The sequence below is a fragment of the Corvus brachyrhynchos genome, unplaced genomic scaffold, assembly GCF_000691975.1.
Source record: "Corvus brachyrhynchos isolate BGI_N302 unplaced genomic scaffold, ASM69197v1 scaffold22, whole genome shotgun sequence".
NCBI lineage: Eukaryota > Metazoa > Chordata > Aves > Passeriformes > Corvidae > Corvus > Corvus brachyrhynchos.
The window spans coordinates 5,056,930-5,081,740 of NW_008238355.1; the positions used below are offsets into that span (position 1 = coordinate 5,056,930).

The 24,811-nt window shown below is 39.8% G+C and overlaps 1 protein-coding gene across 1 annotated transcript in view; it reads right to left on the reverse strand.

Annotated features, from left to right (window-relative positions):
• Positions 1 to 24,811, reverse strand: part of IDUA (iduronidase, alpha-L-) — a 42,779-nt gene that overhangs the window by 3,252 nt on the left and 14,716 nt on the right. The window contains exons 2-12 of the mRNA XM_017735391.1: positions 10,425 to 10,507; positions 9,737 to 9,844; positions 9,003 to 9,098; positions 8,242 to 8,444; positions 7,641 to 7,820; positions 5,816 to 6,032; positions 4,988 to 5,203; positions 4,244 to 4,365; positions 2,890 to 3,015; positions 2,195 to 2,271; positions 1,338 to 1,438 (exon numbers count right to left, since the gene is read on the reverse strand). Of these exons, the coding sequence (XP_017590880.1) occupies positions 1,338 to 1,438; positions 2,195 to 2,271; positions 2,890 to 3,015; positions 4,244 to 4,365; positions 4,988 to 5,203; positions 5,816 to 6,032; positions 7,641 to 7,820; positions 8,242 to 8,444; positions 9,003 to 9,098; positions 9,737 to 9,844; positions 10,425 to 10,458 (1,480 nt within the window). The 5' untranslated portion in view covers positions 10,459 to 10,507. The remainder of the gene's footprint in view (positions 1 to 1,337; positions 1,439 to 2,194; positions 2,272 to 2,889; positions 3,016 to 4,243; positions 4,366 to 4,987; positions 5,204 to 5,815; positions 6,033 to 7,640; positions 7,821 to 8,241; positions 8,445 to 9,002; positions 9,099 to 9,736; positions 9,845 to 10,424; positions 10,508 to 24,811) is intronic.

A 24,811-nucleotide genomic window follows, 5' to 3' on the forward strand; every position in this document is an offset into this window, starting at 1 on the left:
TACACACAACTAGTTATCTCCTTTTTTTCTGACTTACTTTTCTGCCTGAATTGTGCCTTTGGAACAGGTTATGTGGGGCCAGGTTCAACAAAGAAGCAGAACAAGAAGTATGCAGGCTGACTGAAAACCATCTGCTCTACTCAGGAAGCAGCACCACTTACTTTAAAGGTATGTGAGTTGACGTTCTGTGGTTCTGCTGCTTTTTATCCTTGATCCAGTTCAAAGAACTAAAAGATTTCCTTAGCAGAATCTTTGAACCCACAAGCAATATAAATTTGGGGGTATTTTATCTATTTAATTGATTTTTATATGTGTTTTAGTGTTTTTATTCTGGAAGAAAAAGAACGCTAGAAATAATGGGTGAGAAGTTCCTAGCAATAAGGACTACTGAGACATGGTATTTTTTCAAAACAGTCTTTTTTGTTGTTGTTGGTTTTGAAACAAACAATTAAAACCGGTATATAATACTATAATATAATAATGAATAATAATTTCAAAGATTGGCCATAGCCATGATTTACAGTTTTTGCTTGCCTGTGTAGCCTTTATATTGCAATAATAGCTCTGAACTTTTATTATGCAACCACTGCTGATGTTAAGACTTTCTCAGGGTAATATAAGCCTGTATTTCTGGTAAAAACACTTCTCAATTGCTTTTTAATACTATCAGTATGAGGGAAAGTTTGTCTGTGTTTCACCCAGCTCTCATCAGTGCTTATTATCAATATTTGTTGGATGGTCATGTTGCTGACTAGACTGCATTTGCTTAAAAAAAAAAGAAAAGAAAAGAAGAAGAAAAGAAAAGAAAAAAAAAAGGGAAAAAAACCCCCCAAACCTACAACCAACCACCACCACCCCACACCCACCCTCCCCCCCCGCAGATACACAAAAAAATACCCAAATAAAACATCACTACCTTCCATCACTCCGATGTCTTATCTGAGTAAAGTAAAGCATTCTGTTGCAAGGTCTGGTCATGGTTTTTTGTGGGGTTTTTTGTTATCATTTTTGTGTATTTCTACACCAGCTACAGAAGTGCTCCTTAACTTCTCAGGGACCTTGCCAGGCCTGCAGCTGGGTGACAAGTGACTTTTGTGACAATTACCCATGGCATACTACTAATAATGTCCTCAAGGCTATTTCTCAATCACTGTTCGTCCTTGAGAATAAGGCTCTCACTGAGAATATGATCCTAAAGCAAGGGATGAGCTCTTATTTGTGATGGGACTGTTACTAGCAAGTGACCTGCCTTTAGTAGTTACTAAACAGTGTTTCATATACTCATGAGTGGCAATATCAACATGACAGATTACCTAATACCAGTGTTCTTGCCATACCTGGACTGTAGACCCAGAGAGTGAATATTGTGTCTTTGGCATTAATCCGCTGGTACGTTTTTCCATCTGGTGAGAATTCCACTTCAAAGGTCTTTATACATCTAGAAAAGAAAACCAGAGAGGTTTGTAAATACAACTGATAATGTGTTGAACATTCAAATACTAGTCTCAGGGCTATTTCAGCAAGAAGGACAAAAATAATAAACATTCAGTTGACTCACTCCTACCAAAAGTAGGATGGCATGATTTTCAGTATTAAGAAGAACCAGGGCTCCAATAGCCCGCAGAAGAACACCTAGACTGACTTGCTACTTTGGATATATGCAGCACCACAAAATGTCACTCATCTTTCACTCAGACATCAGGGTTATCAAGGATGAAGAATCTAGGGAGACTGGCTTGAAAAGGAGCTAAGTCACTGCTTCCTGAGGCAATCTGGCTGTACACTGTAACACCTTTCAGAGCTCACCTACAGTGGGTTTCCAGTCGAGTCCAGCTTACCAAAGCAAGCAACTGGAGATTTTCTATTCCAGTTCACATCCCTTACAGAGATGTGCAAGATCCCACTTAGGCACCTGCTGATAATATAACTTTTACCATAAATCTTCCTGCCACTGAATGCTGGTGAGGAACAGGCAGATTCCTTTGGTCAGGCAGCAAATTAAGCAGGGCTCCTCTTCAAAGTTTCTGCATGCAGGTCCTACAGTTCGTTTTGTCAGACAAACACACTGTATCATCTATCAAAGAGCAGTAATTCATTAATTTTTGAACTTGTTTTACTCTGTAGGGCTTGTGGAAACCTAGGGAGTAATATGTTGGTAACTCATTTGTATCTATTTTATTTTAAAGCTACTTACTTTGACTTTACACAATCGTCGTCCCACAGCACAACGACCTGCCCCTTTGTGAGGGGGATCAAACGAACACCAGTCACCTGTCCAGAGACAGAAGCCCATGTAAGAAGACTGTACAAACCAATCAGCCAGGTCACATTTCTGTGTTCAACCTTCCTTACTAATTATTTGCTTTGATTTTTTTTCCCCATTGAGATCAGGTGTAAAAACAAAATTCTTGGCTCTGTAGCTTTTTGTAGCCTATGTCCCCCACTCATCAGCTGCGCAGAGGACCTTCAGAGGCTCTGGGTACCACTATGAACATGGGTGAGACTGATGAGCAGATAGATGTCTAATATGGCAGCCATTATTCCATTTTAGCTTTAGCTATCCATTATTAACTGGAGAGCTCTCATCAAGCCTTGTAGCACACCATGTGATTTTAAAAAAGATACTGCAGTTTTCAGTCCTGCATTACTAATTTCCCTCCATGGGAACTTCCATTCATCTCAGTGATGGCTCCTATCACTTGCTATGTAGTATTTTCTCTTGAATTATATCTTTGAGAGCCTTCTCATCAAAGGAGAGAAGAATTGTTTATTTACTAATTCCTACATGGTACTTTTAACAAAAAATTAACTCAAATGGTCTTCTTCTAAGATTTAAGGCAGGAAGCAGTTTCTGTTTCAATGTGTCTGATAGCAGAATACAACACATACTTGATCAGGAGCTGATCTGGGTCGTGCACAGATGTGGATAAGAAAGACTGAGGGAATGGGAAGGTCTTGTTTCAGTGTCAGGATGCCATCTTCAGGAAATGGGAATGGGCCTGTTGCCAGTGGGTCCTGTGGAGCCAAAGAGTAGTGTTGTGAAAAATCTTTCATTACAGCACTAAAGACCAACTGTCAAATCAGTGTAAAGTGCCTGTGTATTTACTGTAGGACTCTAAATTTCCAATAGAGTTGATACTGCTAATGCTTACAGGCATCAAACCTCTTCACACTGGGAGACTTAATACTCACCAGTTTTCCAGCTCTTCAGGAAACAGAGGGTTTGTCCATCTCACAAACTGGGTTGATCACAAATGCCCTTAGGCACAATCTGTCACTTCTGGTAACCTCCCCAGTATGTCTTTCAGGCTAGAGGTCTTTACAAACCATGCCCCCATCTCCTCCCAGTGTACAGAGCAAGCTACTGCTAGCTACGACAGCTACAACAGCTACGCAGCTGGTCTCTGGGGATGAGGCTGTACCAAATAGCCACGAGCATTTAAAATCTTGCTGCGGCCCTTTTCAAGGAAGAGCTGATGTCTCCTACAGTATCCAAGAGGCCTCAGCAATAGCCAGTTATGGTGACTGGAAAGAGAAGACACAGTACTGTATACCAAAGTAAGAAGGCAAGTAGTGTCTGTGGGCCCTGAATGGGATAAAGATGACCTCTTTTTTTAACCTGGGAGTCATGCATAGAGGAAACTATGGGAGAGGGAGCTGAAGTGACAGGCTGTTCAAACATGCTCACATATGGTAAGTAATCTTCACATGGCTTTCATCCATAGGGACGAGAGGATTTCTCAAAGACTTATTCTTTAATTATCTCTGTGGTGCATTCAGCACTAGTGAGAATGAGGGAAAACTGTAGGTTTCCCTATGAGCCCCTCAGAGGTTTCCCCTCAGAGAGGTATTTGTTTTCTATTATTAAGGGGGTTCATTCCAACTCTCTAATGCAGCAATTTGTCCATTCTGTAATATAAACAGGGCCATGTGACTTATCTGGGGAGACGGAACAGAAGAAGTCTCAAAGCTCACAGAAGATTCAGGGAGAATCTTCTTCCCCAGGAGCAACTGTGCCTCCTTACTTTATGGGTAGGCCCAGAGCAAAGAGGTTGTATAACACAAACACAAAGGCGTAAGTTGTGTATCATCTGCACTTTTCTGCAGGACTACAAGTGAATTTTTGTGTGTATATGAAAAGTGAATGACTGTGGCTAAGGAAATTTTGACCACAGGCCTTATTTCTCGTCTTTTACACAAGCACTTTACCCGTACAACACTTCAAACAAACATATAATCATACCTCAGCATCCCTTATTTGCTGGAACTGTTCTGGAGAAGGAAAGTCAGGGCTTCCTAGGTTTTTCCACTTCAGATAGGGATTGGTTTCGTTGTTATCCATGTAATACGTCACATACATCAGCCCTGAAGGAACACAAACAAAACAAAGTAAATTCTTTACTTGGATTTAAAGATTAACAAGAATAAATTCAGCAGGTGTGTACCTGCAGGTGTGTCTACCTTTTCAAAAGTGATTTCAGAACTTTGGAGCCTGACTTCCACTAGAAAAGTCCCATGGCTAGCACTCTTATGAGGCTCTACAATTTACATTTGCCAAGTTTACATTTCAAACTATTACTTCCAAAACAAGAATTGAAATCCTCTTTTTGCACAGGTGCTGCATGCATTTGTTGGGTAACTGCATCAGCTGTGCAATTGTGTGTTTGCACTGGCTGTCTTGGAGCCATCTCATTAAGGGAATTGCTTGGCAATATCCAGCCAAGGATCAATAGATCAATAGTTTTCAAACAAAATAGCACTTGGCAGCTGCCATTAAAGGCAGGGTCAAAGCGTAGGCATTAGGAATTAACCTTTCAAAGAAGAACATGATTATACCTGAGAAAATCTAGGAGTGCGCAAAAGATAAGAGAGCCAGTTAGCAAACTAAATTCACTCTTGCAATGAAAGGCAACTCAGTAGAAGTTTTCCAGCTGTTGTTCTGTTTAAAGATCACGTAACGTGAGCTGCCTACATGATATTTGTTTACCTCTAAGTTTGGGGAAGTGGGTAGCATTCACTGTGACGGTGCTGATGTTGGATGAAGTCCTGTTATCCTCACTTGAATACATCAGTACAGTAGCTTGCCAGCTGTCTGAGGGCTGTGTCTCACTTGGGGTGTGCACAGATGCCAGCACACCAACTGTGCTGTTTTGAGCGCTTTCATCTCCACTGATCTTCACTTCTGCTAAAATCTGCTCTTCTCCTTTAAAAAATGTAAAATGTGACAACTGTAAGCATCATTGCTAGTCAGTCCTGGATCAGAAGCTGCAGGGTGAAAGCATGCAAATAGGTTGAGCATAGGTTGAGCTATGTTCTGCCTTATTTTGCCAGTTACAGCCTTCAGTCAGATTTATTTTACAACAGTAGAGCATGCACATACTACAGCAGTTCTTACGCTTAGCAGTTCAGCTAGTAACATGCAAACAGGTGACGGTGAATGAGGTTCTTCCTGTAATATGCTGCACGAGTCTTCCAGCTGCAGGGATTTCTTAAAGACAGTTGCAGCCTGATGGGATGTTACCCCTTGCATCACAAGAGGGAAGTACCAGTCAACAAAATATGAGTGGTTGGCACACAGAGGGTATAAACAAAGCACTAAATTAAATTAAACAGATAACAGATTCTCAGCAATATTTTATGAGCTATTAATCTCTCTGAGGAAATGAAGTTTCATTTTCTTAATACAGCTAGTAGACAGTGAGTAGGAGAACTCCTGCTTTTATGAACGGTGAGATGGCTGGAACAATCTTTCTTAGGCTGGAAGCTTCTAGGTAGGAGGGGTCATTGATGTGTCTTTAATCAGTGGTTACTATACCTAGCAGTGCCAGCAAGCCCATAGCAGTCAGCACCGGTTTCCGCACCATCTGGACATGAGGCGGCTTTGTATTGTTCATCTGGAAACGTGCTGTCAGAGTCCGCTGTGTGAAATAATGGGGGTAGTAGCTCAAGAAGGCATTGTCATTACTCAGCAACGAGTAGTTGATGGTGTTGTTGGCTTTGGAAATGAGCAGGTTTTGGTGCTGGATGATTACCTGAAAAGTCATAAAGAAAATGGACCCTCACCTTGGAGAAAAACCAACAAACACACAGTGCCTGTATTTTTTCAAAATCTTCACAGCATTCTGGAAAGAACTGTCACTCTGCCTTTTAGAAAAGACTGAAGAAAAAACTGTTCATCACAATTCTTAGAAAAACTATACTTTAGGTGATATATTAATCACTGTAAAATCTGAAGTATCTACATAGTTTTGACAGTAATAAGTCTCTGAAATAACTCTTACTAGTACTCTCCATAAATAATGAATACATTTCCTTGTCTACTGCACTACAGATGATGCTCCTCTGTCTTGAATACTTAATTAGCAATCAGGATTTACCATCTGAATTAAACCTAAATGGTTCTCCAAATCTGGAGTTACTTTGTACCCACTACACCAGTGTCTGTCAGCTGGTCCCGGGTTCTCTTTCTTAATTAGTCATTTTTCCCACTTCGTGCTAACTTGGAATTAATTCTCCTGATGTTTCACTGATTGCTGTGCTGCTTTCCTGCAAAACATCACAGTTCCCAAGCTCTCTGTTTATTAGATTGTGCCTGAGTAGCAGAATGAAGCAGAACTTCAGAAGGCTGACAACTGAACAGTCTCACAACTGTGTCCCTGAAGGAGCACAGGGCTTCAACTTCTATACACCCAAGCGTTAATTTTCCACTCTATTGTCTTTCTTTCCCCCTTCATATCACCACATCATTATAAACACTGTTATTTTGTCTTGCAAACTCTCTGTGATGAAGTCAATGGCTTGCTGCCTTACAGAAGACTGCTTGTATATGCAGTCTCAGAGAGCTGGGAGCCTTTGTCTCCCCAGGAGCAGCTGATAAGATAAATCTTTTTTCTGGGTGACATACATGCTCCTGTGTTTGGGAATTATTCCTTTACACAGCAGCACTTGGACTCTACGTGCTGTATAAGGTAATGGCTCACAAAGCACCAGGCACGCCGTGGAAATTACTGCTATGCAGAGGAAAAGCTGAGTTTGCTCTGGGGCCAGGGTTCAATTACTGCAGAGGCAGGAATGTTGAGCATTCTCTTCTTCTGCTTTTCTGGTCAACATCAGTAATTATTAGCAGTAATTAATAAGACCATGTGTACAGCCAGTATCCAAAACCAAAGAACAGATCTATGCTGAGAGCTCAAGGGACTTCTTAATTATGCCTGATATCTCTTGATGAGATAAACTTACGAAGGAGCTGGGAAATAATGTCTCACATACGTGAGTACTGACACCAGAGCAGTAGAATTACATGGAGATGGCATGTGTGGGAGTAATCTTATCAAATGGATCTATCTGGGGGACTGTATACATTCTTCAACTCAGTTCTCTAGCACTTCTCTGACAAGTTCTCAGTTTGGTTTTGAGTTGGATTTTCTTTTTTTAAGGAAAGATGAAGAAAATTAATACAAATTAAATTGAGCTACTAAAACCAGACTATTCAGACTCCCTGCTTTATCAGTAGGGAGCTCTCCTTTTTTAGGATCTATTAGTCCGAGTAGCTGCTTAAAAATTAACTGTTAAGTCTGTTTTTCAACTGCATTAACACATCAGGAAACACTACTGTGCCAAAACTACCAACTAATTCTTACCTTTACAACCATAGCTGCATAGGTCACATCAGCTCGCCAGAGCTGTGGAATGGACCATCCAACCATTGGATCTGCTTCATCATTGTATATGGCAACCGAAGAAAAACTTGGAAACAGCTTCTGAATTTGTTGAACCGCTTCCACTTCTTGTTGCAAGATGTAAAGAGAATTCCCACCTCCCTACAACAATATTTCATATCTGCTTAGCAGTAGTGAGAAAACAGTGGTAAACATACAGACATAACCCAGAGTCATAAACATAAAACATATCCTGGGTCATCAAGGTGCTGTGGACCAACAATATTAGTATTTTTACCTCATCTACTACAGCATGTGCTGCTTGCATGAGCTCCTCCTAGAATATAAAATGGAACAGAAGTAGAGGAGTTGTTTTCCCTTGGGAATCAGGCAAAGGCAAATTTGCTTTGAGTTGAAGTCTTGTAACTAAACATCACATAAGTTTTGCAGGAATAGGTAGCCATGCTTCCTGCTATAGGCTGGACACTCATCATGATCATCATCAACTTCATAAATCAGAATAAAATGTAACTTTGATTGAACTGATTGATAAAATGGCTTTAAACTGAAATCTTGGACTAACCTTCCTATGGAGAGAGATGTAATCCAGCCTTACACCAGTCTCCCCTGTGAAGAAGTTGGTCCCATTGTAGCAATGACAAAGAAGACTCCAGCATATGGGTGACTTGGGTAAGGGATGGAAGGAATCCCCAGGCCCTCCAAATTTTAGAAGAGGACTGGCTGCTCTTAATCCTTCTGAGCAAGCATCATAATAGTTGAGAAACCCTGAAGTCCAAGCAGATGTATATATCAAAGATGATAACTCAAAACAGAAACTGGATCTAAAACTACAAGGAGATGTTATAACCCTATTACTTGATTTATTGGCAAGACCTCACAAACTGGGTCTACCCTTTCCTATGCACGGACAACACAAGAAAACATCAAAACCTCAGCTGCTTTCACAAGATTCTTCCAAAGATTTTGTATGAATAGGTTCCCAAGGCATGCAACCGTCAATGAAGAGTTTTCCTCTTATTCCACCCTTCACCCCCTTCCTGCTATTAACTGTATCTTATATCCAAGTTAATGAACTGCATCTTCTTAGTGTAACTCCTGTTTTGTTCCTCCTGTTCTACTATCCCTGATACCCCAGCAGGGAATAAAGTGTAGCCAGTAACACAACCTTAGCAAAACAGATTTGGTGTACCTGTCACATTCCTTATCACGCCCGTCTACCCTACTTCTTTGTCAGTATAACTTACTTCTCTGTGTCACCCCTCTGCTCACCCCACACACCTGCCTCTCTTCACCACACTCATAAGTGCTCCCAAACATGCTCACCTTTTACTGTCATAGACACATTGTCAAAGTCGTGGTGGTCTGGTTCATTCCATGTTTCAAAATTCCACTTAGCAACATGCTCCAATCCATACCTATCTGTAGGAGAGGCCTCATTTATTAGTGAGCTGCATATCCAGACAATACTATCAATAAGTGACTTATACAGACAGTTCTATTAGTTAGGGCTGCAGGTGAGGCTCAGCACCCCGAAACACAACTACTTCATTTCCCTCATTATTTTTAACAATGAGGGAAATGTGATTTGGGAGTTTCAAAATGATCTCTCATTTTTGATGAAATGCAGGAATACTTGAAAAAGATGGAAAGTGAGAGGGAGATGACTTACAGCTTTGTGATTAGGGCACCTACCCTTAATTCAGGTTGGGTCTTCTGCCTTGTTAGAAATACTTGAAGCTGGCATGCGAGAAGTATTCAGGTTGTCATGCTTCAGTGAAAGCTGGTGGTTTACAACCACAACAATGTAACAAGGTTAAAAGTCCTTGCAGGCCAAATGTGCTACCCAGAACACTCTACTCATTCTGGATGTCAGCCATGGATCAGTAAAAAGAGGGACTATTATCCCATGGTCTCCACAGTCTGTTCTGGCATGGGTTTTTTCTGGTTTTGTGTTGAAATCCAGGGTCTTGAAATTGATCAGAATACACAGAACTTTTTCAAGTAGCTAGAAGGATTACAACAGAATACATAACAAGGCTTTTATTTTTTTAACTTACCTATGTATCTCCTGGCCAGAACCGTAATTAAGTTTCTCCACTGTACTACATGTTCTTTATCTTCAAAATCTAAAAAGTATCCTGATGGATTCCCCATCAGTTCAAATCCTAAAAAAGACATAAGAAATTGGTCTCCTTTTTTTGTGAAGGGGTTATCACATCATCTGAAACAAACTTGTTAATGAAGAAGCATCATTAAATGGGCTCTCTTTCCTGTTTTCACATGTTCCCACCAGAAATATTTCAGATTTGATGTTGTTCACTTGTTACTTGTCAGTGACTATAGCAATCAAAAATAGTAATTGCTAACATAAATGCAAGGCTCAGAGGAAACTTAAAACAGTGGATGTTTGCATAAATTTACGGGAAGTTATACCTTGAGTATCTGCTTCTCTGGCCCCTTTAGGTACATGTCAATGAGTACAAAGTCTTCTCCTCTTCAAGACATCTAATTTACAAGTCCATCCATCTGAAACTACCTTCAAACGCAGTGTAAAACCATTTGTGTTGCTTTAATTGCTATAATATCATTTTGCTCACACTGTTTTTCATGGACATGATGTAAGGCCAAGTAGGAAAATAATGAATTTTTATCAAAACCAGCTTTGGAAAAGCTCTCTAAGAATATTCTAATGATTGTACAGTATGGGCAAACAGATATACTAAGCTGTGGAGGCTGTGCCCTTACCTGGAATCAGCTTATTTTCCCACAGGAGATCCATAAGGTTATCCAAGGCAGTAAAATCGTAGTTAAGTTTGCCATTCACCACTCTGAAGAGCAAAGAAATAAAAATTACAAACGCAAATATTATAGCAGAGCTAGGACTTGATTAGTAGATAATAGTCAGATGGCTTCCTTCTCAAAATTTATATGTGACTTAGGTTCTTGGAATTGTACACAAATTTCCTTCCTCTAAAGTAACAAGTGTTCACCATAAGCAAGTCATGTCTCTTGACCAATCCATGCCCTCTTCCCACTTCAGCAGCAATAGAAGCAATAGAATGGATTTGCTTGCTGAATTCTGATTTTTTTAACAGAATATTAACATTTCTAACTCTTTGCTGAAGTAAAATTTACATATATTTTCTTTTTTTGGTTAAGCTGTTTTTTCAATTTCCATTGGATTACCCACTACTAGGCCAGCTCTTTCCACATTGCCCCATATGCAGTCTTTCTCAATGTACTCCTAATTTGCAATATATAATACAGATTTCTTAGTAGCACTTCTTATGGATTTAGGTTCAGCTGAAAAATAACTTCGTGTTTTTCAAAGAATGCTGAATTTATGTACACAATGTCTGTAATTTTTACTTCATTGCAAGCATTTGCTTAGTATTTCTCCTGTACTCCCAAGAACAGGCTGCTAATCTTTTATCCAGCTTTAAATAAATGCATTCAAAGACTTAGCAGCCCTATGATGCATCCCTTTGTGTCAGGGAATCTTGCAGGAACACAGGTACCAAAATTTGGACATGCACATGCATGGGAACACAGAATTCTTTTATCCAGGGGATGAAAAATGGCATTTGCAATTTATATGTGATATACTAGAAGATTTACTTTAAATTCCTGAAAGGCTTTCTTGCCTGGTAAACAGTAGAAACAAATACAAAGTACTGTGTGGTCAGTTTCCCGTAACTTCTGAACTTAAGGCCTGATTTAACTGAAATATGAAACGGTTGCAGAATTTTTGCCAGTATGAAGTGCCAAATAGGAATTAACAATGAACTTCTGTTGAGAATATTCTGCTCAAGTAAGGGCAGTGGCCCAAGCAACAGCCTTGGCCTGGTGGCCAAATTCTGGCCTCAGTATGACCTGACCAAAAGACTTTTTAAGCACCCTTGATGTAAGTCCAGCCACAGTCACACAGCAGCGCTGAGCAGAGTCTTGGCAACCCCTCTCAAAGCTGATTTCTCTAGCCATGCCAGGGCACAACAACTAATTTTTCTGGTACAGTGCAGCCTGACCACTTCTCCTGAAATCTTGCCTGCTCTTTCCTAGGCACTTTGCCTTTGCTTGGATGGAAAGCTGTACAAGTGAACTACTGATCCAATTCCCTCAGTATGATGGAAGGAGGAGAGACAATTACAGTTCTTGCAACTGATCAGTGTTAGCACACCATGACAAGCACACAGGATTTTACATGAGAATGGAGCCATCAACAGAGCTCTTAAACCAATGCTGGACTCTGTGCTGAGAGTCACAACTTGCTTCTTTCTGTGCCTCCCCAGGCATTTCTGAGCCTCTTTGATGGAGGCTCTTCCTCTGTGCTTTCTTGTCAAGAAAAGGTTTCAGTGAAAAAACTGTAATAGCAGTTCCAAATTCTCAGAAAATTAAAAAAGGCTGACAGAATTTCCTAGTGCATAAATAAGGGAACTGTGGAATCTGAAGAAGACAAATCTCTGACCAGGGTCTAGAAGAGAAAGACAAGGCAGGCAAAGTGTAACACAGGCCATAGCCACTGTGCCAGCTCCACGTTATGTAACGAAGAACACAGTCTTAGCCCCAGCCTGGTCCCACTCTTTTACCAAAGATCTGAAGCAGGCTTTTTATTTTTAAAGTATATCCTACTACCATGACAGAAATTGTCGTGTATGCAGACACCGATAAGCTTAAGAGTTCCTGCCCAAGTCAAATGGTGCAGCTGTAAAAGAAGCAAATAGCAGAAAGAAATTTATTTGCTTTAGTATACTTTGAAGTATTTTAAAAGTCACTGTTGAACTAAAGAACAGCCATTTGGAACCAGGTTTTTTTTGCTTAGACAAAGTTTTTTTAAAAAGAAGTCCTATTCCAAAGTTCAAACACAAGTTTCAGGTTTTTTTGCAAAAACTAGTTCTGCTCCCTCAGATCCATTAACTATTTCCAGTTGCACCCTGTGTTCTATTGAAATATTTGCTTACATGCACACTTACAGTCAGTGTGTGTAAGAATGATTAACTACACTGTCTTGTAAAAAGTTAATAATGCCATTTAGATAAAAGCAAAGGAACTAGGGTCTTCCTGACTTCAATCTAAGGTCTACACAGTATTATGTGAAAATACATGCATAAATAAAACCTTCTATTTGATGCCTGTACACTTAGGGTTCCAGCACATTTATATTTTTCCTACTGCATCAATTAAGTAACATATTTAAAACAGAGTGCCATTGCCAACCATGACTGAGTGATGGTACATGAGATCTTGTTGTGTTATGTGTGTAGGTGTAGAGGTACTTCTTACGTTCTTTGGCTGATCTTTATAAGAATCTCTTCTTCCTTCCAAGTGGACCAAACAATACGCTCCCATTAATAAAATGATTACTTGACTGACAGGATTGACACTTCCTCAGATTTTGATCTTATCCTAACCCCATACTACATTTCTGGTGTGAGATTGATGCATTTTTTTACAGCATATACAGTACTGCTAGAACTTGTGTTGCATGGTTGCCTGCCATGTAGTGACTGGAAGCCATGCTGACTGTTGCACTTGAGGCACAGAAACTGGTACTATTAACAAACATTCTGCATGGAGAAGATTGGTTCAACTGCCAGGCCCCTGCTAGGAGTGCTCTAAGACAATTTTAGGACACTGAAAGCCAGATCGAAACTGTTACAGGCATGTGACAAGGTAAATCCACAGCCCAGGATAAATCCACATGACATTGCCAAAGTTGTTCAAAACATCGTTCTACATCTAACCTGTTGGTGCAACATCTTGTACCTATGATTGGGCTCTTGGTTGCAAGCTCACAGAATTTTACAGTCATTTTTTTGCCTGCTCCTCTTCCAATCTTTCTGTCATGGCTTCTAGACACCACCGCCTTCTTTTATAAACACCCAGAAAATTATGTACTCATCATTTCATTTGAGTGCTTGCAAGACTGAGATCGTTCATTGGTTGCTGTTGGGTATTTTAGATGCAATCGCTGTCCTGTCTGTGCCCAGCTTTCAACTGCTCCTCAGCTGGGATTTCTCTGGGAGACTTGCCAGATAGACGTTCTTCATCTTCAGTCATTATCAACAACTACACTAAAGCACATTTGCTGGCATCCTGGCACCAAGGCCCACGGAAGCACCAGGCTTGAGGCTGCTATACTCCAGAAGTTGTTGCCTGCTGGTGTGGCATCTTTCCAGTCTGTGTCATGGTCTCAGTTCCAGACCCATGTGCTGCCACTTGGGAGCAATGATCATGCTGTGAATATGAAGAGCAGTGATGAGTACAGAGGGGTGTCTGCTGATTGTCACAAAATCTGTTTGCTCCCTTCCTTGAAAAGGCTTGCTTTGTGGGTAATCCTTTGCTCAATCAAAGGTTACCAGTCCATCTTAATGGCTTTCCATTGCCTTCTATAACTGAAGTAAAGTATGCAGGGAAATTCTTTTCAGGTGCATAGGTAGCACTAGACAGCTTGCCAAAGTGTTGTAAGATACTCATGTTGTGCTTCTTATCCATGCCACTTTCAGCCTACTCCCATTCAGAAACTTAATCTATTGGGAGGGCAGAGGTAAGATAGCTTTAGCTGTCAACACCTTGCATCACAGCCAGATCCGCTCCAGTTAGCACAACTGCAGATACTACTACTTAGCCTACAGCTATTGCTTCCCTCCCATGCCCATCTGTTGCTTCTCTTCTGCCCTGGGTTGATCCTGTCCAGGAATATAGTTGCATATCCTGGCAAACAAGTGCACACACAGACATTGGACCAAATATCTTATCTACCAAGAAGAGAGAACAAAAACCACAGGCAGAGAGTGTTTCCTTTCCAGGTGATCTTCAGTCAAGTACTGAATATCCGATAACATGTCAAGCTAACTTTATCAGACTTCATTGTAATGTACTGAACTAAATCTCCTGGGATAGGAAGTCTTGTGCCTGACCCCTGTCATAGCCCATTTAGGAACTCAAATGTATCATGTAGGGTAACCATCAACAGAGACCCTCTGTTGAAGAGAGCCTAGAATTAAGATGATTGGGAAACACCAATATACTAGAATAGTACTCATCCTCATCCTGACATTCTCACTCAGCTGGTGTGGTCTCCCTTTTGTATTTCTAGTGAACACAGTTACCACGCACACCAAAAGCTGACATAATCTGTATTGCTCTCATCAGTATCTGACAACAGCCTCTCTTCCAGCAGACTGGCCGTAGGGGCTGGCTAACACCACTCCCATGGCAGCAGAGCCTGCGTACATCCTCATTGGGAACTTCTACTTGGAAAGACTGCCCACCTAGTTGCAAAAGTAGCCAAGAACCAGGGATAAAAAACTGGCACAAGATATTAGCAGCGGAGAGATGCAACTCACACCTGCGAAATTTTTCAGCGGACTATTGGCCAACCTCACACTTGGAAGGTAGACTCCATGAGGGGGCCACCTAAAAAAGACCCGTCTCCACTGAAAGTTTTCTGTGTTAATCCTAGAGAAGCAACAGTGTAGTCCAAGACACTACCCTGCTACAGCAGTATCTAGTATCTCTGCTGATGATATTACAGCAGAGATACTATATTGATCATGTATGTATCATACTATTACACATCATACTATGTAATGATCATATTACATACCACTATTCATTTGATAAAGATGCTTAGCCGTGTGCCAGACCATCTTTGCCTGCCCTTGTAAGGTGGTTCCTGCAATCATACACTCTCTTGTCCATGGTGTCCAAGTCCAGGATGTGGATCAATGGTAACACCGTCACCATTGCTCTTAATGAGTGTAAATATGCATGACAATTGAATTCACCCGCTCAAGACTAGATGAAGTGAAAGTAGTTCTTGAAATAAGTGACTATCAAGAGCATCTGTAGATACAGCATCCCAAGGAATTGCTTACCACCTTTCTGGAATGCATGATGCCATTTTAGGGATCATAAATCTCCAGAATACGCACAAGTATCTATCTATCCTGGAAAGGAGTTCAGTGTCCAAACTCAAGGTCTTCACTGAAAACAAACAACAATAAGCTTGCAAATGTTCCCACGGTAACTGTTGGGGGAACAAACAATAATAATAATCTGTGCCATTTCAAATTCTTGCTGCTACCAGGTCCTCCAGAAGGAATGGTCTTCAGAAGTACCTGTCCTGTTTTTTAGCCAGAACAGGCTGTTAAATGTTAAACGTAAGCTTAGAGCAGAGAATCTATAAGATGAAGGTCAAAAGCTCTGGACAGAAAATGTCAAAGTTTATTTTTTCCAGAAGGGAAACTTATTGCCCTCCAAGTGTCTCTTACAACACAAAAGGATCACGCCTCCTTGGTTTTTCTAATTACTTTTGCCGCTATGATGAATGAAATTAAGCCAATTTAACATTCAGGTTTTTACAAAGACCTTGTTTGCTCCAAACCCACCAACTGTCTACATAAGCTTCTTGTTCTGCTGAGTACGTAAAAAAACCTCTGGACCTTAAAAGCAGATCCTAAGGGACTGTGAGCACTATTGAAATGATACCTCAGAATATATGAAGGGCAGAATAGCACTCATTAGCATTCACCTTTCCAGAGGCTGAATTCTCAACAGTTCTCTCCAAGTCTCTTCAGTGTCAACCAAAAACCCTACTAGTCTGGTACTTCAGGTTTAAGTACAAGATCATTAATAAGTAACTGAGAAATCAGTAGGTTCCTGGGTTATTAATAAACAACACTTGCCCCTCCTGAATTGAGTGGAAGTTAACAGTATAGCACTCACTCACACTAGAGCCGCTTCTACCATGTTCTTGCTCCACTCGCTCTCACTTCCTATGATCACTACAGGTAAAGTAAATTGGCTCCTGCTCATGAAATCCCCATATTCCAAAATAACCGTGATAACTTGATATTTTTCAGGTTGACGAACACTGATTCTTCCTCCCTGGTGGTTCCCAAGCAAAACACAGCCTGTGCTTTTCACACATGCTTTGCAGACCAAAAACCCTAATTCAGAGGCTTTTTCAAAGGCCAAAGACTACCTCACCCACACTAACTAACTTGTATATTTTATCACTTCTGTGTCTATTTATTAGCATTAATATTTTTCTGCATTTGCTTCTCTGCTCTATCTATCATTTGTGCAAGCAGGGCTGGAAAATCTGCTTGCTTTACAATTATGGCACAGCTTCTGCACAGAAGCACAACGCTGAGAACTTCAGTCTGTGCTGGCCCACACTTCGCATAATTCACTCACCCTATAGCACGAATGAGTCAGCCCAGCAGTAATGGGAGGATGCATTACAAAACCACAGAGCTAGGCAGCATCCAGCCTTTGCTGATGTCACAGCTTGTCACAGTTAATCCATCCACACAACCAACCAGCGTGGTACATGCGCAAAAAGAAGGATGGGTAGAATCTCTGTGACTTAGGAATAAACTGCTTCAAAAATGAAGAATACATCAGCTGTTATTTACTGGAAATCACTGCCTCTTCCAAAAGCCAGCCAAGAGGCTGTGCATTCAGCTGAATCTTTTTTCTTTTTTAAAAACATAAAAATAGAATTTACTTTGATTTATACAGCATTTTAATATGCTTCTTTGCTCTTTGAAATCAGCATTATCTGAGCTTCACCCTGCAAAGCAACTCACAAAATCCTTGCTGTGATCTGGCTGAAATTCACAGGCACAGAAGTGCAAGCATACAATGGATGTTTTCAAGCCAATGCTAATCACAGCCTATGATTTTCCATTTCTTACTCAGCCTGCTTTTGTGAGCATAGTCTCAGTCCTTCTTTCAGCAATGAGCGTGCTGTGTGTGGGGGGAAGAGAGAGGCAGACAAAGCACCAACAGCTTCCTGTGTCGAGGTGAGTTAACCTCAGAAAATATTGTTAGACTGTTGCATCTCGTCTCCCCCCACGCCCCTCTTCCCCTTTAAAACAAATTCCAGATGTAAAAGGGGAAACAGGCTGTAGAAGCAATTTAGGCAAAGGCATATGCTATTTTAGTATCTGACCTCTCTAGACATAGCCAATCAGATCACCTAAGCATGGGTAATTCAGTGTTGTGAGACCCTGAGATCCCTTGTTGAGGTTTGTCATGTTCACATTCATTTGCAAAGGGAACAATTAAATAATAACGTGAAACAGCAGAAAATGCTTTTCGGCTGATTCTTCGCTACAAATTTAAAGGCTTTGCAAGTGATTGAAAGATAGGTTCAGTTACTGTATATGAGCTGGACTGCTAGAGGACACCTTTCTGACTGAGTTTGATGGATGAAACTGATGCCCTTCTGCCTAACACTTGGCTACAAGTAACTTGGCTACAAGTAAAATGTTCATTGTGGTTTGATACTGCCCTTGATGATGGAACTCCAAATAATGTCACCTAAAAGCAAAAGTTTTGAAATGAGGTGACAGGGAGACTAAATCAATAATGAAGATTAAAGATGCAGAAGGAAGAGAAAATGTGACCAAATGCTAAAACTAGCTTACTTCAAGCACATAACACCTTTTGGCATTGCCTGAGAAAGTTGTAACTGAACTTTTCTTTCCAAGCAGTGACAGAACAGTTCTCTGTATGCATCCAGCATTCTAACTCAAGCACACACAATACTGCACCTCCTGTAATGAGCCTCCTTGGTACATATTTGGACTTGGACTTACTGTTTTCATTTCATGGTTCTGTTATTATCACTCCTTCATGTTCACATTTTTATTTGCTGTTTATGCTCCATCTATTCTTTTGCCTGCTAGCTGTATGAGGAAATACAGTCCGAAAGTATGTGAGTCCAGCTACATCACGGAACACAGCTTATTTACTACTGTGCAAATCATAACACTGAGAGGGAACAATTGCCCTCCCTGGTGCCAAATATGCAACAAGAACCAAATTCAGCAATGCTTTACTTAATGTGCTCTTGCAAGCAGTTTGGTTGCTCATGGACATACTGTAAATGGACCTGAATTTCTGCACTAATGCACAATGTGCTACTTTTACCAGATACTTTAATTTTTTCCATCTCATGTTCTCAAAACTTGTTTCCACTTGTCAAGATGTGTACTAAGGAGCATGTGATGGATGAACCAACAAACAGCCTAAGAAAAGAAAAACATGGAGCTAAATACTGAAAGTGTGAAGATTTGCAGCTAGATTTCTCAGCTGATGTACTTCTCTTATATCTAAAATACAAACAGCACATGGTGTCTGGTGAAGTCCAGCAGCTGCTGGATCTATTTGCATATCATATGTAGTTTCAGGTGTGTCTTTCTGTATCAATCCTTGATTCTCCACAGGCAACTTTATGTCTAACTTGACTATGTAACTTACTTGCAAAATGATACTGAGTTTATTTTCTAATTTACTAGTATTTAATAACTTCTGATGGTGAAAAGGCACAATGAATATGTCATCCATGTCTTGCTCTTAATCCTGAAGAATTTTTGTGATGAGTGGTTTCTGAGTACTTCAGAACTGACAAATGACCACTATAAGCTAATCTGGAAAGAGCAGCTTTTTAAATGGCATGCCAGTGTCTGCTACTCACTCTTGAACATAAAACCTCTTACAATTAAGGAGGTCAAACTAGCCAGTTACATTTATACATAGTTTTCTATGAGATGCAAACCTACAAGTGTCTACAAACTGAGATCTGATAATTCTATTTTGAACCTAGGTTTGGCATTACAATTTAGACTACTGGTGTATTATTAAATACAGCAGTGATAGGTCTTCCATTCATGGTCTTCATGTTCATGTGCTACCCTTTTTCCTTCATTCTTTCCCCATCCTAAAAAACTTCCATTAATAAGAAAAATATCTCCCCTTTCAATATAAAGATGCATTACATTGTGTGTTTATGAAACAAGAAAATTTACTTCACAATGTAGTAAGAAATAATCTATTTTCTTTGCACCCAGAAATGGGTTTTCAATATCCAGTTAAGATTACACAAAATTTCAAGGAATGGGTGAACAAGCTTCAGAATTCCAGCAAGACTATCCTTGCTACATTAAATTTGCCTCTAAGATATATAAGTATCAGTAGTAACATTCATCTTCACCAATAAGCAGGCTGTGGTTCTACAATTCTGGCTGTCTGGGGTGAAACAACTGGCAGTTTTCTCTACAAGGCAGGAAAGCTCAGACATTTTACACTCGATGTCAGTTGACATACGTAAATTCTTCCTATATATAAGATTTATCAGCTAGACCCCCTTCATGATTTATTTTAATAAAAATCCTTTTTCAAAGGACAAATCTCAAGTCACATGCTAAGTGTAAAGACAGTTCCACACACTTCCTGCCCTAACCTCATCTAACACAATAAAGAGTATTTTTTCATCTAATTGAAGTAAGTATACAAAACCCCTGAAACTGTTAAAAAGCCAAGTCAGTACTGCAATTCTATTTGAACTCCACACAGTTCAACCAGTTCTATTAAGGCAAAATAGCAGAGATGAGTAAGAAGTCAGAGATTACCAGCTAATGTAATGACTTGAAGTTTATCTTTTACCTGTGATTACACCCTACAGGACAAAGATTTTTCCAGTGCTACTGCTTATTTATATTATCTCACTGTAAACATTATTAGAGCGATACCCAATTGGAAAGGCCCACACAATTTCTAATCTATTCTTACAGAAAGCTGCGCTCCTGAGGTACTGTGCTACTGTGTGCTGATCCAAAAACTATTGTGGAACTACTGCAGCTACTTTGTGCCTTTGGTAAGTACTAATCCATTGGTTCTGTGTTTGTAGTGGGAAATGGAAAGGCGCTTGCATGCTGAGTGACAGCCTTCCTCAGTTTTGAGTATACAAATCTGCACTGAATCTTGTAGATCTCAGTTTCTCCTACAATAGGAACTACAGATCTTTTTCATTTAAAAAAATCAGCAACATGACTCTCTGCATACATTTTCAGCTGCACTGGACACTTGCTACAGCTAGAGAAGGAATGTGGGGTGCAGTGCATAGTGGATTGGAAGGGAGTGGATGTTTACCTTCAGTGAGCCCATCTTTTCAATTAAATTGCAACCAAATGTGTGCTTTTTAGGCACATCACCTGGTCGCTATGATAGAAAGGTAAACTACAGAGTAATTGAGGCTTGAGGGCATTTTAAACAGTGCAGGCATTAGGCTTAAGAGGTTTTTTTAATTCACTGAATTTATGAACTTGAAACACTTGCATAGAAGGAAGAACATGGCTATTACATTTGGACTTTGTACTTTTGAAGATTTGGTATTATTGACTGTGGCCCAGTAAACAAACATTTTTAACTATGATTCTGTGATTCTAAGATTAACTGTCCCTATGTGACTAATTCAGCACTACTTTTTTAAAGTACATAGTTAGGTTACCAGATATGAATTGTGCATAGCAATGCCATGAATTTTTCTGAAATAATCTGAAGTCCTCAAGTAAATGTGTCAACAAAGTCAAATATATTTTATATCTTTAAAGCATTTATTTCATAAATACCTCTGTTCAATTCTGCTTTTAACCTTTTACAGTTTTTTAACCAGTTAAGGGTATGCATCTGTTCATAAAGATAAATCATCTGTAAACTCAGAATTACTGGTCAATGATCATCATTCTTTTCTACTGTAGTTTCTACTCTTAGCAACAGGTGTTTCATTGTAGTACCTCTTTTGGTTATTTTGGCCAGTTACAACTGTTTCACAACTCAGCAGCCGACAAGGAAAGACAGCATGTTTAGAACTGAGTCTTTTTTGTTAGTGTCAGTGGAATACAACCAGGATGCCAGGACCCGCCCACTCAGAATTATTGCTGGACTGAAGCCTTGATGAATGACTTCATGTAATGGAGTGTGAACTCTCATTTCCATAATCCACTGATGAACCTTCTGCTGTCAGTATTTTTGTAGGTTAAGTAAAACTTTTTCATCATAAAACACAGTTTTGTCAAAATGATATAATTTTCAAAATTCCTAGAGACAGAATGAGAGATTGCTTCATTTTGTCACTTTTTTCCCATGTGGAACTGTCCTGTCCAGAGACATTTAGCCTCACTTGTACTGTGCTGTACCTAAAAAATTGTTCAAAATTATTATTTTAAGTTTCTTTCTTTAGATTTCAAAAAGTGTTATTTTTAGGCTAGCTTGAGGCAAAACAAAGTTACAACCATATATGGAAAGGGTCAAGTGATAATGATACAGTAATATCCTTTCTCTCAGGAGCCTGATATTGGGAAAAGTGCTGTTGGAGAGAAACGCAGAGAGGTCTTTGTCAAAAAAATGTTAAGTTGGGCAAACCCCAATTATTCTGAAAATTCCAAGATTGCAAATACCAGAACTCAGAGAGTTTCCAAATATTTAATGCATTGTGAAGGACAACAGAGTGGGCAAGCTTACTTTAGTACTGAAGCAGATGGCACACGCATTTTAGGAGGTCGCTAGACAAGATAACTCTTGTTTCTAACAATTAGACAGTAAAATGGATGAAAGGATGAATTTGAGAGACTTGATTTTAAGTCACTTGATTTTTAATGAAGAAATACTGCAAGGCTAAAATTAAATTAACAGAAGCAGTGAAGTCTTCTATTCTGTAGAGCACACGACCAAAGAAACACACCGTCTTTCTGACCAGTGTGCAAAATTCGTTATGCAGTAAGGCATCCCCTTTCTTCTAAGAGCTACTTTAGCAAAGGGAAAGGGATGCGAGTGGTTGACAAGACATTCCATAATAAAGAAGCAAGAAACAGGATTTTAGTAAGACTGAAATTACCCTCTTTAGAGTTCAGAATATCACAACTACTATCACCGAGCCTAAGTCCCTGGTAACAGCCAGTAGTTTTAAGAATCTATGACCAGTTTAACACCACAGAAGTCAGATGCGAGATGCTTCCCTTTCTATTCCACCCTCACCTAAGTTTTGACGTTTCATTTACATAATTTTTATGTTTCCTTCTTACTTTTAAAGAGCAGGAAAAAACTTTTTGCACTGGGATAAAAGACAATGCTGGAACCTGGCCCTCTCTAGTTGTGCTTGTGCACTGCACCCCCCCTGCACCTCTCCGCAAGCCAGCAACATAGTCTTTTTGTGGCCTTGAAACTCCCATCTCAGATTCTTACTGCATGCCTGCTCATGCTCTTCCTTGGCTGAGAAATAGACACATATCCTCATCCCTTAGCTCGTAGGCCAGCTGAATACAGTTCCTGCAAGTCATGGCCTTGTGCCCAACCTGTTATCTTCACTGCTTAGTAACCATTAAACATTACCTATCACCTTTGTCAAGAGGAGGAGATAGATGTTTATTTGTCATTTGGATAGCTCTGCACTTATACAAAGATCTAAGATAACTGAGAGGGAACTTGGTCATTTATATACTTCAAAAGAATGAAGTAGACTTTCAACAGAAAAGTCTATCTTTGTCCTGCTGGTCTGCCTACATTTTACAGTCTTTGGTTTACGCAAAAGCAACAAATCTTGTGATCTGAATGTGCTGGCATGTAGGAACAGAACTCTGACCTCCAGCCATCCCATCCTATGCACTGAGTAGAACAGTACTTATTCCAGCCTGCAAAGTGCACAGATCTCAAGCGAGACGGAAATTCTATTCATACACCTTGAATATGTAAAATCAAAACCTAATGCTACGTGAGGATGCATAAACCAGATCAAATCTCAGATGAAAAGTAGCTTCAAAGGTCAGAGATGTGCTAGCCTGAACTCAGCACAATTTTTGGATCAGTGCTAGTTAATTAATAATCTTATGCATTATTTAAACTCAAATCCTCAGCTAGTGCTACATATATATCCAGCTTTACAAAAAGATAGAAGTGACAACACACTACCAAACAGGAAGCTTAAGATTCCATAACTACCCATTCTTACCTTGAGGAATATTTAGCTAATAATTATCCTTTACACAAATAGAGAAATGTCTGTCTGAAGATTTTCATTCATTCCAATGGGCAAAAACAGAGCTGGTACATTCCTGTCAAAAAGCTATTCAGGTAAGAGATTTGTCTCCCTTCCTGTGCCTCTGAATTCAGGTTTTTTCTTTACCTGTTCTCAAAGGTGCAGAACTGCCTCTTTTGGCTTACTTTGCTCGTGATGGTTTTTTTTGGTTTCTCATTATGTTGTTGTTCATAAATATTGCTAATAAGGTAGACACTGGGCAAAAGTTTGTAAAGCATGCAGTCAGCTGTAAATGCTACAGCAATTATCTTTCCTGCAACCCTCGTCCAAGAGTTCAACCATTTGGCTGGTTTTTAATTCTATTTTTAAAAATGGCATATACTAGGCTTATCTGTTTCTCAAAGTACTACATTGATACTGAAACTGAGAGCATTTTCTCAGTGCTTAAGTACAAAAGAGTGTTTCCAAAATACTGTCCTTATTGCATGTAGTAAACACAAGATGCCACAGAAGACAACAGGAAAAACCATGAGAATGGACTATCAATTTGGTTTTCTCTATGACAGCTTAGTATGGCTAAACAATGTCCAGCAAAACCACAGGGCAGAAAGCAGAGCTCAGTATTTAACTTTGTGAATGATGACCCGGTCTTGAAAAGCTATCTTGAAAGACTTTTTTTTTTTAATAACAGACTTTCACTTTGAAACAGTTACTTTTCCAAAAGCAAGAAATCTGATTTTTAGGAATGTTTTTTTGACTCCACAGGAAATGCCTTTTCAGTGGTCATGTCCTAAGACTCTCCAGAAGAATAATGCTGTCTTGCCTTCAAATGCACGTCAATAGTTAGAACAGCATGTTCTGGAATCCTTGAACAAAACCCGTCTCTTGAGAACAAGTGAAACTACTTGATCATTTAATTGCATATATGATCATTTCCAAAGATGATCTGATGGGCCAGCCTTAACAACAGGTGCTGGCTGACTGTGTGAGTTCCACTGTCGCCTGCTCATCAGCTCTGGGATTGTTACCTGCCAGTGACTGTCACCTTACTCACTGGGATATGGAACTGAGAATCCTTGGGAAAACAAGATTTGAATCATAGCTGGTGGTGAACGCAAGCATTTAAAAAAGAGCCTAACTTGCCTGGAAAATCCTAGACCAATTTACAGTTGGGAATAAAAATTATCAATTGGAGATTTTATTAGAAATACACAAATCTAAAAGACTCTCAGAATAAATCTCTCCTTTCTATAGCAGTTTTAATCTGCAGAGGACTTGATCTGGCTTTCCTGACTTAGTAGAGACC